This window comes from Nicotiana sylvestris, chromosome 6, assembly GCF_000393655.2.
Source record: "Nicotiana sylvestris chromosome 6, ASM39365v2, whole genome shotgun sequence".
NCBI lineage: Eukaryota > Viridiplantae > Streptophyta > Magnoliopsida > Solanales > Solanaceae > Nicotiana > Nicotiana sylvestris.
Genome location: NC_091062.1, coordinates 182,930,067 through 182,944,342, shown reverse-complemented (window position 1 = coordinate 182,944,342; position 14,276 = coordinate 182,930,067). Strand labels below are relative to the sequence as shown.

At 42.9% G+C, this 14,276-nt stretch overlaps 1 protein-coding gene across 1 annotated transcript; it reads right to left on the bottom strand.

The window, feature by feature from the left end:
- Window positions 1–8,700: 8,700 nt before the first annotated feature.
- Window positions 8,701–12,271, bottom strand: LOC138871777 (uncharacterized). Its single transcript, XM_070149677.1, has 5 exons — window positions 12,148–12,271; window positions 11,192–11,770; window positions 10,380–10,507; window positions 10,008–10,277; window positions 8,701–9,042 (listed from the first exon to the last, which is right to left on the bottom strand). The coding sequence occupies exons 1-5, from the start codon at window positions 12,269–12,271 to the stop codon at window positions 8,701–8,703; spliced, it is 1,443 nt and encodes a 480-aa protein (XP_070005778.1).
- Between the last annotated feature and the right edge of the window lie 2,005 nt (window positions 12,272–14,276).

Below are 14,276 nucleotides of genomic sequence, written 5' to 3'. Positions count from 1 at the left end.
ACAACGCACCTACTCCAACTTCCGGAATTCCATTCCGATCCCTATATCAAAATCTCATTATCAACCGAAAAATGCCAAAATTTAAATTTCGCTAATTCAAGTCTAAATCTACTGCGGGCCTCCAAAACTCATTCCGATCATGCTCCTAAGTCCCAAATAGCCTCCCGAATCTATCTGAATCATAAAAACCAAATTCTGAGATCAAATTCTCACAAGTCAACTTCAGGTTGACTTTCCAACTCAAAGGCTAACTTTAGAGACAAAAAGTCTCAAACCTTACCAAAACCATTCTGAATTCGAATCGACTAACCCAATACCATATAACACAGATAAACAAAGCAATAAGATAGAAATGGGGGAAACGAAGCAGTAACTCATGAAACGACTGGCCAGGTTGTTACAGTTTATATGCGAGTAAAGCATCAATCACTTGCCAAGCAGACATCAACAAGAAAATTCCTAGAAACATGATTGCTAATGCACACATGAAGGTTTGAAGATATGATTATCGATGCAAAATTTAGTAATGACTTAGAAGAAGGTTTTCTAATGAGGAAAATTCAGGAATCATGGAATTAGATGAGTCCTATAGGCATGGTTTCTAATGTACATAAGTAAACAAACATTGCAGCAACCTATAGGCATGATTTCTACCTGTTCCCAACAAAATATATATAAGAATACCTCCCATTTTTACTAATAACCCTAATATCTGTTTTACAAGGAATTATTATTACAAACCAAATATAAATGAATTACAGAATACAACAACAACAACATACCCAGTAAAATCCCATCAATGGGTTTTGGGGAGAGTAGAGTGTACGTAGACCTTACCCCTACCTCGAAAAAGGATAAAGAGGCTGTTTCCAGGAGACTCTCGGCTCAACAAGAGAGACAATAATATCAGAAAAGAACAAAAGAAAAGGCATGTAACAATAAAACATGCCAGAAAGAAAATAACAACAACGAATAAGGGAAAGAACAATAACACAAAACTCTGCAACCAACCATGTGAACACAGCATAGAACACTAACAAACCTAAATAGAACTCTATTAGTCTACCCGGTACAAAGAGGGAAGAACTCTCGACTACCCCCTAGCCCACCACCCTAATGCTCGACCTCGATATGTTCCTATCAAGAGCCATGTCCTCGAAAATCTAGAGTCGCGCCATGTCATGCCTGATCATCTCGCCCCAATACTTCTTTGGCCGCCCTTTGCCTCTTCTCGTACCCGCCAAAGTCAACCGCTCACACCTCCTAACTGGTGCATCTAGTATTATCCTCTGCACATGTCCGAACCATCTAAGTGCGCTTCTCGCATCTTATCATCCATAGGAGCCACGCCCACCCTCTCCCAAATATCTTCATTCCTAATCTTATACAGCCAAGTGTGCCCATACATCCATCTCAACATCCTCATTTCTGCTACTTTCATCTTCTGGATATGTGAATTCTTGACTGGCCAACACTCACCTCCATACAACATGGTTGGTCTAACCACCGCTCTATAGAATTTACCTTTGCGTTTCGGTGGCACATTCTTGACACATAGGACTCTAGACGCTAACATCCATTTCATCCACCCTATCCCAATACGGTGCGTAACATCCCCGTCGATCTCCCCATCTCCCTGGATAATTGACCCTAAGTACTTAAAACTTTCTCTCTTGAGGATGACCTGTGAGTCAAGCCTGACTTCAACATCTGCTTCCCCCGTCACGTCGTTGAACTTACGTTACACATATTCCATCTTAGTCATACTTAACTTGAAACCATTAGACTCTAGGGAATGCCTCCATAACTCCAGTCTCCCATTAACATCGTCTCGCATCTCATCAATCAAAACTATATCATCATTGACCAACATACACCATGGTACCTCTCCTTGGTTATGGTGTGTCAGTGCATCCATCGCCAGAGCAAATAAGAACGGGCTAAATGCCGATCCTTGGTGTAACCCCATAACAACTGGGAAAGGCTCTGAGTCACCTTCTATAGTCCTAACCCGAGTGCTGCAGAGAGAATTGAGAGGAGAGGGGTTCAAGGGTGGTGGGTGGTGAGAAATAAGTTAGGGCAAGGGGTCGTTTAGGGTTTAATTATGGTAGGTGAAATGGTGGCCGTTGATCTGAATGATCAATGGCCTGGATTAAACGGGTAGGTAGGGATCTGGGTTTGGGTCGGTTAAAAATTCGGCTAGGGTTGGGTTTGATTCAGAATTGGGCTGGGGAAATTGGGTTTGATTTAGGCTAAAATTTAAATACAAATGTGCTATTATTTAAAGAGTCAAGTTTCCCCCTTTAAAATTATAAAAATAGTAAATAAATTTCTAAAAATAAATTGAAAGTGCTAAAATGATTCAAAACATGTAAATAACAATTTAAAAATATAGGGCTCAATTTTATGAATATAAAACACAATTAAATCTTAAAAAGGTTAATATTGTAATTATATGCAATTAGCTTTAAAAAATATTAAATAAAATTGTAAAAATATGTAACAAAAAATTACCTTAGCCATATTTTGGTGTAAATATAAAAATCCAATAAATGAATCATCAAAAATAATAATTTTGGACATAATTATTGGGATTTTATGGATGAAAAGGGGAAATTAATCGATTTAAAATACTTTAAAAATTATGGAAAAATAATAAAACATTTGGAAATGCTTATGTATGCATTTACATGCTATTTTGGAGCTATTTTGCATATTGAAAATATATAGAGAAAATTGGGTATCAACAGCTGCCCCTCTTTACCCGGGAAGGATGAAAGAGTTGTCGGGTAAAGATATGATGGATAATTTTGACCGAGCGGAACGGTTTGAAGAGGTTTAGGATGCACCCTAGCTTCTGAGCTGCCTACATATCCCTAGTTTTACATGAATCAAGCGGATAAAGAGCCACAGATGCGGCCGTAGGTGAAGAGTTCAGAAGACATTAATGCGGGAGGTGAGACGCACCTGCGAGCCCGCAGATGCGGAGTCTGGCTCGCAGGTGCAGAAAGGGGACTTAAGTGAAAAACCGCAGAAGTGGTACATTTGACCGCAGAAGCAGAAATAGACCGCATGTGCGAAAAGCCTGGGTCAAAAAGTATAAAAGATTTCCTTCGCGATTTTTGGTCATTTTTCTCAATATTTCATTCGGGGTGAAGCTTTTAGAAGCAAACTCAAGGAAGATTTTCACAGGGATTCATTGAGGTAAGGTCCTTGGTTCCTAAGCTCGTTATTATGATAATTTTTATCATTGTTAGCACGAAAAGTTAAGGTAAAATCAATGGTAAATTGGGGGTTAGGGCTTGTTCAATTGGAGAGCTTTGAGCGGCTATTTGAGGGACCATTTGAGGTCCGGTTATTGTACTTTTGGTATGAATGAACTCGTGGCGGAATAAGGATTCTATTGATATAAAATTTGTCGGATTCCGAGACGTGGGCCCGTGGGTAGGGTTTGGTCAATTTCGGGATTTGTGTTGTAATTTGATTGTTTTCGAGTGGGCTTTGTTCCCTTAGCATATTTTGATGATTATATAATGATTTTGGGACATTTGGAGGCCGAATCGAGAGGAAAAGGCATCACGGTCTTGGATTTTGCTTGGCTTGAGGTAAGTAACGCTTCCAAACTTGGTTCTGAGGGTTTGAAACCCCGAACTATGTGTTCTATGATTACTATTGAGGTGACGCAATGCAAAGTGATGGGCGTGTGGGCGTGCACCATGATAAATGCGGATTGGATCATTCCATGGCACCACTTAGTGACTTCTTTGTGTTGATATCCATGTTGTAATTATGTGGTTAAGTTAACAAACTGCAAATCATGCTAATTATCGTGTTAAGGCTTCATGCCATCTTGGTTGAGACCCGAGAGGTCATTTTTTGTTGTCATGTCATTAGCTTCACTTATAATCTATACTCAGTCTAGTTCATGCATATTATATCATGCCTCAGTCTCGACTATTGTTAATTTACATATCATATCATTGTTCGGGCTCGTATCATGACATTGTTAGCCCGTGTGTGTGAGACTGGAGAGTATTGACTGAGTGAGGCTGAGAGCCTGATATTGATTGACAATATGAGATTGGGCTGCACACCGCAGCGAGATATTGAACAAGCCTTCATTGGCTTTGTTATAGCGCTTGGGCTACTGAGAGAAGCCCCTCTAGAGTCTTTACACCCCCAGTGACAGCAAATGATAACATTTAGGGATGGATCTTCCCTGGATATGGATCTTGTCCGAAGTATTATACCGGGAGATGGATCTTCTCCGTGAGGCTGGACTCTCCTATGTCCTTGGTACTGGATGACTGCGGTAAGTGATGTATATTCCGGGATGGATCTTCCCTGGGCCGAATGGCCATATACAGTACCGAGGGTTTGAGTACTTGTGAGTGGAGGTTCATAGCACATTGATCATGCTAGTTGTGCATTTGTATATGTAAAATCCTCGAGTTTTGAACTTCGTACTGTAAGTTGCATTTAAATACTATTGAACTCTACTTGAACTGTAAGCATGTCTATATTTCTGTACAATTAACTGTTGCAACCTATTAAGGTTTGGTTCGTCACTACCGTCAGTCCATAGTTTGGACTTGTTACTTACTGAGTTGGTATAATCACGTTACCCCCTGCACCCCTATGTGCAGATCCAGGTATCTCGGGGCACGGTAGTGGCTGCTAATTTCATTGTGCGGACTGTCATTTGGGGATTGCGAGGTAGCTGCTTGGCGACCATAGTTCCACCTTCTTTTTTCCTTATCTTCCTTTAGTTTATATGTTTTGGATATTCTCAGACCGTGTTGGTCATGTTATCTCGAACTTTTGTATTAGCTTTTGGCTCATGACTTTGTGACACTCGAGGTCGGGATTGTATTTCTTTCCGCTGGATATTGGATTTCTACTCTTATCTTATTGAACTTATGTTAAAACTATGATTTTATTTAAGTTATATCTGAAAAATGGAAAATTTAGGAATAAGTGGTTGGCCTAGTATCACGATAGGTGCCATCACGACATGGCTAGATTTTGGGTCGTGACATAAACCATGTCTATAAGGTCTAAAACCAATTTCCGCATTTAGATACCATGTCTATAAGGTTTAAAACCAATCTCTGCATTTAGATACCATGTCTATAAGTTTTAAAATTAGTTCCTGCATCTAGATACCATGCCTATAAGGTTTTAAAATTTGTTTCTGCATTTAGACTCATGTCTACAGGATTGCAACATGTTTCAGCACTTACAAATCATGCCTACAGGGTTTAAGAAAAAACCAGCCGCTAAAATCAGCAATCAGTTTATAGCTTAGACACCCGATTTATCAAAATCCTGTCCAGTTATCATTTAGGCAACCTTGTAGGATGCTTGAGTTCTGGGTTTAAAGCTGTTATTTTCCTACTGCCTGAAATTGCCCAGATTCAAGAAGTAATAAAAATCAGTAGGCAAATTGGATAGGTATTTGTTGCCCCCGCTTTAATAAAACTGCTGCATATGTTGTGCTCATCAAGATATCCTGCTATAGGACTTTAAAATTGTATAAAACTGTTTGCTTGAGGAGTGCAATTGTTTGTCTATTTGTGGAGGTAAATATGAGCCTTTAATTGCATCTTTATTTGATAGTCCTATATGTCTTTTGTTTGTCGCTTAGTTTTCTCCTTTTTTAAACAACATAGGTGAATCTAGAACTTCCTTAAATAGAGGTCCTAAACACCTCCAGGGCCACAGGCAAGGGACGGGTAGTGCACGCATAAGGTACGTACTGGATACTAATAGAGCTCTTAGGTAACAATAATAAAGGGGGGGGGGGGTAATCGGAAGTAAAGGATATGATGACCTGTGTCACGACCAATTTCCATAATAGGTCATGAAGGCGCCCAACACCATTTCCAGGCAAGCCAATGCGGAAGATACTAAATAAACTTTCATTTACCTTTACCCAAAAATAGTTGAAATAATTCTTTAAGTTGAAATAAAAATTAGAAATGACTAATAAAGTCATAATAATCATACAACCCCAAAATGATACAGTCTACAAATGCGTGTGCCAAAACCTGGTGTCACAAGCTATGGGCAACTAGTAGAATATACAAAAGAATCACACTATCCTACTGTCCGAAACAGAATAAACAACAAAAATACGTAATAAAGACTTCTTCAGGCTGCTGAATGGCATGGGAGGGAACCAGCTCACCGTAGAAGTCTCGAGTCCGCTCAGGGATGCACACTAGACTGATAGCCAAATACACCTGCCTCAGATCCTGTACAATTAAATACAGAAGTGTAGTATGAGTACATAAATAATATGTACCCAGTAAGTATCCCGTCTAATCTCGAAGAAGTGGAGACGGGAGGTCGACTTGATACTTACTAGGGTCAAATAATATGAGAAGAATTTATAATAAGCATGGATAGCGCAATTTATTAACGTTTTATGGCAATGAGTAACAACTCTTTTTCCAAGTAATTTCATGGTATCCATTTACATTTTCAAGGCATATATGAAGTTTAGTCCACCAAGAAATACTAAGTAAAGCATGCGCAAATAACACTGAGGGACGTACGACCCGATCCAACATGAAAGTAAAGTGTGCACTACCGAGGGTCGAACGGGTAGAACCATAGATGCATCTATTACCCCGCTCGCGAATCACACGTGCGACGCGGTCAAATATAAATAAGCTCATCAACAAGCAGATAATAATATATATATATATCGGAAGGGCAGTTATTCGTAGGAATATCCAAATTCTCTTTTAAAAGACCAAACAGAATAAGGTTCCTCCACTAGTCTCATTTACCTTAATCAAAATAATTTATACGAATCCAAATTTATCATCAAGTTACAAGAATATCACGTAGAGCATGCTTTTGGGTCCTTGTCTACCCGGACTTAACATAGTAGTAGCTACACATGGACTCTCGTCAACTAGTACGTATGTAGCCCCCACATATAATAGCAATTAATTCCATTATTACACCTATGAGGACAATTCCCTCTTACAAGGTTAGAAAGGAGACTCACCTCGCTCCAAAGTGCACTTCCAATACCAAGAACGAGTCCAAGCCCTCAATTTGGAGCCGAACGATCCCAAACTAGTTAAATGAGGTAAGAACTAGTCAATATAGGTTCAAAAGGTCGAATTCTAATTATTTAAGCAATTTTCCAACCTTTAACACAAGTTTCCTAAAATCCGACCCGGGCCCACGTGCCCGGATTTCGAAATTTTTCGAAGGAAGTTGTTCTCTATAACCTAAGGATCGATAATATATGATTTCTAATTTATTCCATAGTAATTTCATGATTAAATCTAACTTCTACTAAAACCCTAGGTTTTTGCTCTAACCCCATGATTTCACCTTAATACTAGTGTTTAATCTACCCAAGACAAAATCATTAAACTATAAATAGGTAGAACACACTTACCTCAAGATGCTAGGTGAAGATCTTCTTTCAAAAGCTTTAAAATCTCCAATAGAAGAGTGAAAAAGTGATAAAAATGATTTAGAACCCGTATTAAATAAACCACACTACCTCAGCGATTTCCGCATCTGCGGCCTGGAGACCACATCTGCGAGAAAAGGACCGCATCTGCGAAAGGGGCTAAAATGGCTGGGACTGCTTCTACGGTCTTGAGGCCGCATTTGCGGAGCCGCTTCTGCGGTTCCTGGCCTAGCCTGCCCTAGGCTGCATCTACGATGAAAGGACCGCTTCTGTAGTCTCGCACCTTCGGTCCACCAAACGCAGGTGCAGTTATGACCGAGGCAGCAGCTTTAGCTCTTCTCAAAAATTTCCACTTCACTCGAGCCTCGTCCGATTGATGCTCGGGGCTAATGGGCCCTGCCTGAACATGCCGACAAGTCTGAAATCATGAGATGGACCTACTCGAACCTTCGGAACACCCGAAACAATGCCAAATCTAGGAATCACCCCTAAAACCAAATGAATCAAACTTATGAACTTCAAGTTCTTAATTTTCCTCTATCAGGCCCAAACGCCCTTAAACTACTCGGATTGACTCCAAATTTTACAGGCAAGTCTTAAATGATATTTCGGACCTGTACCGGGCTTCTGAACCAACATACGAGCCCCATACCTATAAAATCAATCATTAATTATTTTCTTTAAATCCTTAAAACTTCAGATTAACAATTTCTAATAAAAATTCATTACTCGGGCTAGGGATCTCGGAATTTGATTTCGGGCATGCGCCCTAGTCCCATATTTTTGCACGGACCCTCCGGGATCTTCAAATCATGAATCCGGGTCCGTTTGCTCAAAATATTGACCAAAGTCAAACATAGTCTTTAAGAAAATCTAAGGAATCAAATGTGCATATTTCACTCCAAATTCTTCCAAATCCCGAACCAACTATCCCTCCAAGTCGAAAATTAGCTAAAGCAAGCATGGGAAGTTTAATTTAAGGGAACAGTGTTCTAAAAGGCAAAAAGACCGGGCGGGTCGTTACATTCGCCACCTCTTAAATAAACGTTAGTCCTCGAACGGACATAGAAAAGTACCTGAGCTGCTCAATAAATGTGGATATATGCTCCGCATATCCTCCTCGGACTCCCAAGTCGCCTCCTCGACTGGTTGGCCCGTCCACTGGACCTTCACCGCAGAAATCCTCTTGGACCTCAATTGGCGATCCTGTCTACCAATAATGGCAACTGGCTCCTCCTCAAACCCAAACTCTCATCCAGCTAAATAGTACTGAAGTCTAACACATGGGATAAGTCGGCATGATACTTCCAAAGCATCGATACATGAAAAGCAGGTTGAACCCCCAATAGGATGGGGGGTAAAACAAGCTTATAGGCAACCTCCCCAACTCGCCTCAACACCTCAAAGGGACCAATAAACCTTGGGCTCAACTTGCCCTTCTTCCCGAACCTCATAATGCCTTTAATTTGCGACATTTTCAAGAGAATCTTATCGCCAACCATGAATGATACATCACACACCTTCTGATTCGCGTAGCTCTTCTGTCTAGACTGAACTGTGCGAAGCCTCTTCTGGATCAACTTCACCTTGTCCAAAGCATCCTGTACCAAATCTATACCGTATAACTTAGCCTTACCATGCTCAAACCACCCGATAGGAGAACGACAACGGCGACCATATAAAGCCTCATATGGAGCCATCTCTATGCTGGACTGATAGCTGTTGTTGTATGCAAATTCTACCAAGGGAAAGAACTGATCCCACTACCCTCCAAAGTCAATCACACATGCCCTGAGCATGTCCTCGAAAATCTGAACTGTCCGCTCCGACTACCCATCGATCTGAGGATGGAATGCTGTGCTGAGCTCTACACGGGTCCCTAACTCACTCTAAAGTGCTCTCCAGAAATGGGAAGTGAATTGAGGGCCTCTATCTGATATGATGGAAACAGGCACACCATGTAACTAGACTATCTCCCAAATGTAAATCTGAGCATACCTCTCTGCTGTGTAAGTAGTCACCACTGGGATGAAGTGGGCTGACTTGTCAACCTATCAACATTGACCCATACTGAATCAAACTTACGCAAGGTCCACGACAACCCAACTACGAAATCCATGGTGATGCGCTCCCACTTCCACTCTAGTATAGGCATCTGCTAAAGTAGGCCACCCGGCCTCTAGTGTTTATACTTGACCTGCTGGAAATTCAAACACCTGGCTACATACTCCACTATGTCTTTCTTCATCCTCCGCCACCAAAAATGCCGCCTCAAGTCACGGTACATCTTCGTAGCACCCGGATGAATGGAATACCACAAACTGTGTGCCTCCTCTAGAATCCTCTCCCTCAGGCCATCTGCATTAGGAACACATAAACGACCCTGGAGTCGCAAAACACCATCCTAGCCAATAGAAACCTCCTTGGCACGTCTCTGAAGTACCGTCTCTCTGAGAACCACCAAATGTGGATCATCGAACTATCGGGCCTTGATCTGCCCCAATAATGAAGACTGAGCGACCACACATGCAAAAACTCGGCTAGGCTCTGAAATGTCCAACCTCACAAGTCTGTTACCCAAGGACTGAATGTCCAAAGCTAGTGGCCTCTCTGCTGCTGGAATGAATGCCAAGCAACCTATACTCTCCGCCTTTCTGCTCAAGGCATCCACGACCACATTTGCCTTACCCGGATGATAAAGAATGGTGATGTCATAATCCTTCAGTAACTCAAGCCACCTGTGCTGCCTCAAATTAAGATCTCTCTGCTTGAATATATGCTGCAAGCTGCGATGATTAGTATAGACCTCACATGACACCTCATACAGATAATGCCTCTATATCTTAAGGGCATGAACAATCGCGACCAACTCTAGATCGTGCACAGGATATTATTCTCATGAACCTTTAGCTGATGCAAAGCATATGTAATAACTCACCCCTCCTGCATCAATACCCATCCCAAGCCAACGCGTGAAGCGTCGCAATATACCGTATACATTCCCGAGCCGGAAAGCAATATAAGAACTGGTGTTGTAGTCAAAGCTGTCTTGAGCTTCTGAAAGCTCTGCTCACAATCATCAGACCAACGGAAAGGAGCACTCTTCTGGGTCAATCTAGTCAAAGGTGATGCAATAGATGAAAATCCCTACACGAATCGTCTGTAGTAACCTGCTAACCCCAAGAAACTCCTGATCTCGGTCACTAAGGTAGGGCGTGGACAACTTTGAACTGCCTCGATCTTCTTGGGATCCACCTTAATACCCTCTCCTGACATAATATGCCCCAAGAATGCCACCGACTCTAGCCAGAACTCACACTTGGAGAACTTAGCATATAGCTTCTACTCTCGCAAGGTCTGGAGCACTACTCTCAAATGCTGCTCGTGCTCCCCCAAGCTACGGGAGTATATCAAGATGTCATCAATGAAGATGATGACAAATGAATCAATATAAGGCCTGAACACCCTGTTCATCAAGTCCATAAATGTTGCTGGGGCATTAGTCAAGCCAAAAGACATTACCAAAAACTCATAATGGCCATATCTAGTCCGAAATTCAGTCTTCGGAACATCTGAGTCCCAAATCTTCAGCTAATAGTCCCATCCTTCTTCTTCACAAACTACATCGGTGCACCCCAAGGTAATACATTGGGCCTAACAAACCCTTTCGCTAACAACTGCTCAAGCTGCTCCTTCAATTCAACTCTTTAGGAGCTATACGGTATGGTGGAATAGATATAGGCTAGGTGCCTGGAGCCAAATCAATACAGAAATCAATATCACGATCCGGTGGCATGCCCGGAAGATCAGAAGGAAACACATTGGCAAACTCCCGAACTATTGGAACTAAATCAATCATCGGAGACTCTGTGGTGGTGTCCCGAACATAAGCTAGATAAGCCAAACACCCCTTCTCGACCATATGCTGAGCCTTCAGGAAGGAAATAACCCTACTAGGTGTATCAACTGTAGACCCCTTCCACTCCAACCTCGGCAACCCTGGCATCACTAGTGAAACAGTCTTGGCATGGCAATCTAGGAGAGCATGATATGGAGTTAACCAATCCATGCCCAGTATGACCTTAAAATCAATCATATCAAGTAACAAGAGATCTGCTCTAGTCTCAAAACCACAGAATATGACCACATAGGACTGGTAAATCCGATCCACAACCACAAAATCACCAACAGGAGGGGACACATGAATAAGAGTGACCAAAAACTCAAAAGAAATAACCAGAAAACAAGCAAACAGAGATGATACATATGAATAAGTAAACTCTGGGTCAAATAATACCGAAGCATCTCTACCGCCGACGGAGATAATACCTACGATGACGGCATATGAGGCCAATGCATCTGGCCTGGCTGGAAGGGCGTAGAATCTGGCTGGGGCACTGGCTAGCTCACCTCCACCTAACTGAGCAATAGCTGGCTGACCTCTCCCTACCTAGCCTCCACCTCTAAGATGGCCCCTACCATCCTACACTCAACCTCTAGGTAGCGGGGTGGACGGTGCTGAAGTTATAGGCTACTGACCCTACTACACTACCTTGCCCCAAAGTTTGGGGCAGTTCCTCTTTATGTGACCCGGATCTCCACACTCGTAGCATATCCTCGGTATCATAGCCTATTGCCCTGAAGTCTGAGCCTGCTGACCCGAATACCCACTGGAAGAACCATGGATGGCTAGGGGCGATATGAACTCTCTGGTATGGCACTGAAGTGAGCACTGGAAGAACCCTGATAACCAGAATACCCGCCGGAGGAACCCTGAACAGCTGGTGGGTGATAAGAACTCGCTAGCATCACACTGAAATAAGGCCTCATTGAAGCACCTCGGGAGGGGATGGTGGTGCCGAATAAGGGAGTCTGTTGGACTGACCCCTCCCGATGTGACCTCTACCCCTAGCTGGGGCACCTCTGAACTCTCCCAAAAATCTATCCCTCTTATCCTGCTGTATCTTCTCTCTACCCCTCTAGCGATACCCCTCAATCCTGCGAGCAATCTCTACCACTAGCTGATACTCAGTACCCATCTCCACCTCTCAGGCCATGCCAGCTCGAATAGTGGGGTGTAACCCCGCAACGAACCTCCGCACTCTCTCTACATCTGTGAGAGGTATCATGAGTGCATGGTGAGACAACTCAGAGAACCTCGCCTCATAATCATTCACCGACATCTGGCCCTGCTCAAGATACTCAAACTAATACCGTAGCTCTTCCCTCTTAGAGGGCGGAATGCACCTATCCAAGAATAACTGTATGAACTAACCCCAAGTGATGGGAGGAGAACCTGCTGGCCTACCAAGAATATAGGACTTCCACCACCTACGGGCCCTGCCCTCTAGTTGAAAAGTAGTGAAGTCAACTCCATGCGACTCCAATATCCTTATGTTGTGCAGTCTATCCCTGCACCTGTCAATGAAGTCCTGGGCATCCTCATGTCGCTCACCCCCGAAGATAGGAGGGTGAAGCCTAGTCCATCTATCCAATAACTTTTGCGGATCGCCATCCGTAGCTGGCCTGGGCTGGGGTGCCACTGCAGCAACTAGCTGAGCCCCATCTGCGAGTAGTGCACCCGGAATCTGATACACTGCGGCTGCGTGACCGGGAGCCTGAGCAGTAGGGTTCTGTGCTCCCCCTCCCACCTTTGATGTAGCCAGATCTGCTGGAAATAAACCAGCCTAAGTCATAGAATCCATAAACCGCAGTATACGGCCCATGACCTCCTGGAATCCTAGTACTGTCATAAACTCTACTGGGGTAGGCTCAGCTGCGGGCACCTCGCCCTGCTCCTCGATAATAGGATCTCCTACAGGATCTGGTACTACTGGAATATCTCTAGGAGGCCCTCGTCCCCTACCAGGGGCTGGTGCCCTCCCCCGGCCTCTACCTCGGCCTCTAGCAACGGGGGGAGCAGCTCCGCCTGGGTCTGGAACATCAGTCGTATGTGTCCTCACCATCTGTGAGAGAATAGAAGAGGAAAATTTAGGATACCAACCACTGCACGATAGGAAATAAATAAAGAGTAGTTTTCCTAATACACTATAGCCTCTCGAAGATAAAAACAAACATCTCCGTACCGATATACAAGACTCTATTAGGTTTGCCCATGAATTGTGAGACCTACGTGAACATAGCGCTCTGATACCATGTTGTCACGACCCATTTCCATAATAGGTCATGATGGCACCCAACACCATTGCTGGTGTCACGACCCAATACCCGAACCCGATCGTGATGGCGCCTCTCGTGAAGACAAGGCCAGCCAGACCAAAATGAAACATTTCTTTTAAACAGTTAAATATCATAAACAGTTCTAAACATGATATAATAGCCATAATTTGCGGAAAATAACGATGACAATAGAAGAAACCATCCCGACACAGCCCAAACCGGGGTGTCACAAGTCACGAGCATCTATTAGAGTATAAATACAACTACACGGTCTGAATTATACAAAACAGGACTGATAAACAAAAGGAAGAAATGCGGTGCCGCGAACGCTGGCGGTCACCTTGCTAAACTCCGATAACTTAGCCTCCAATCGGCTCAAAACCCGCTACTGGGTGTTTAAATACCTACATCTGCACACAAGGTGCAGAGAGTAAAGTGAGTACTCCAACTCAGTGAGTAATAAAGGTAAATAACAACTGAGCAGTAAGAAATCACGTAAGGCAACCAACATGCTATAGAGAGGCAGTGAAAAATCCTTTGAGAAAAATAGTGAAGCTGTGAAATCTTTAGAAATATCTTAGCTCAGTTTAAACCTCTTTTGAAAATGATTTCATCAACAGTTACGCAAATGAATGCAAAATAACTAGTGGAGATA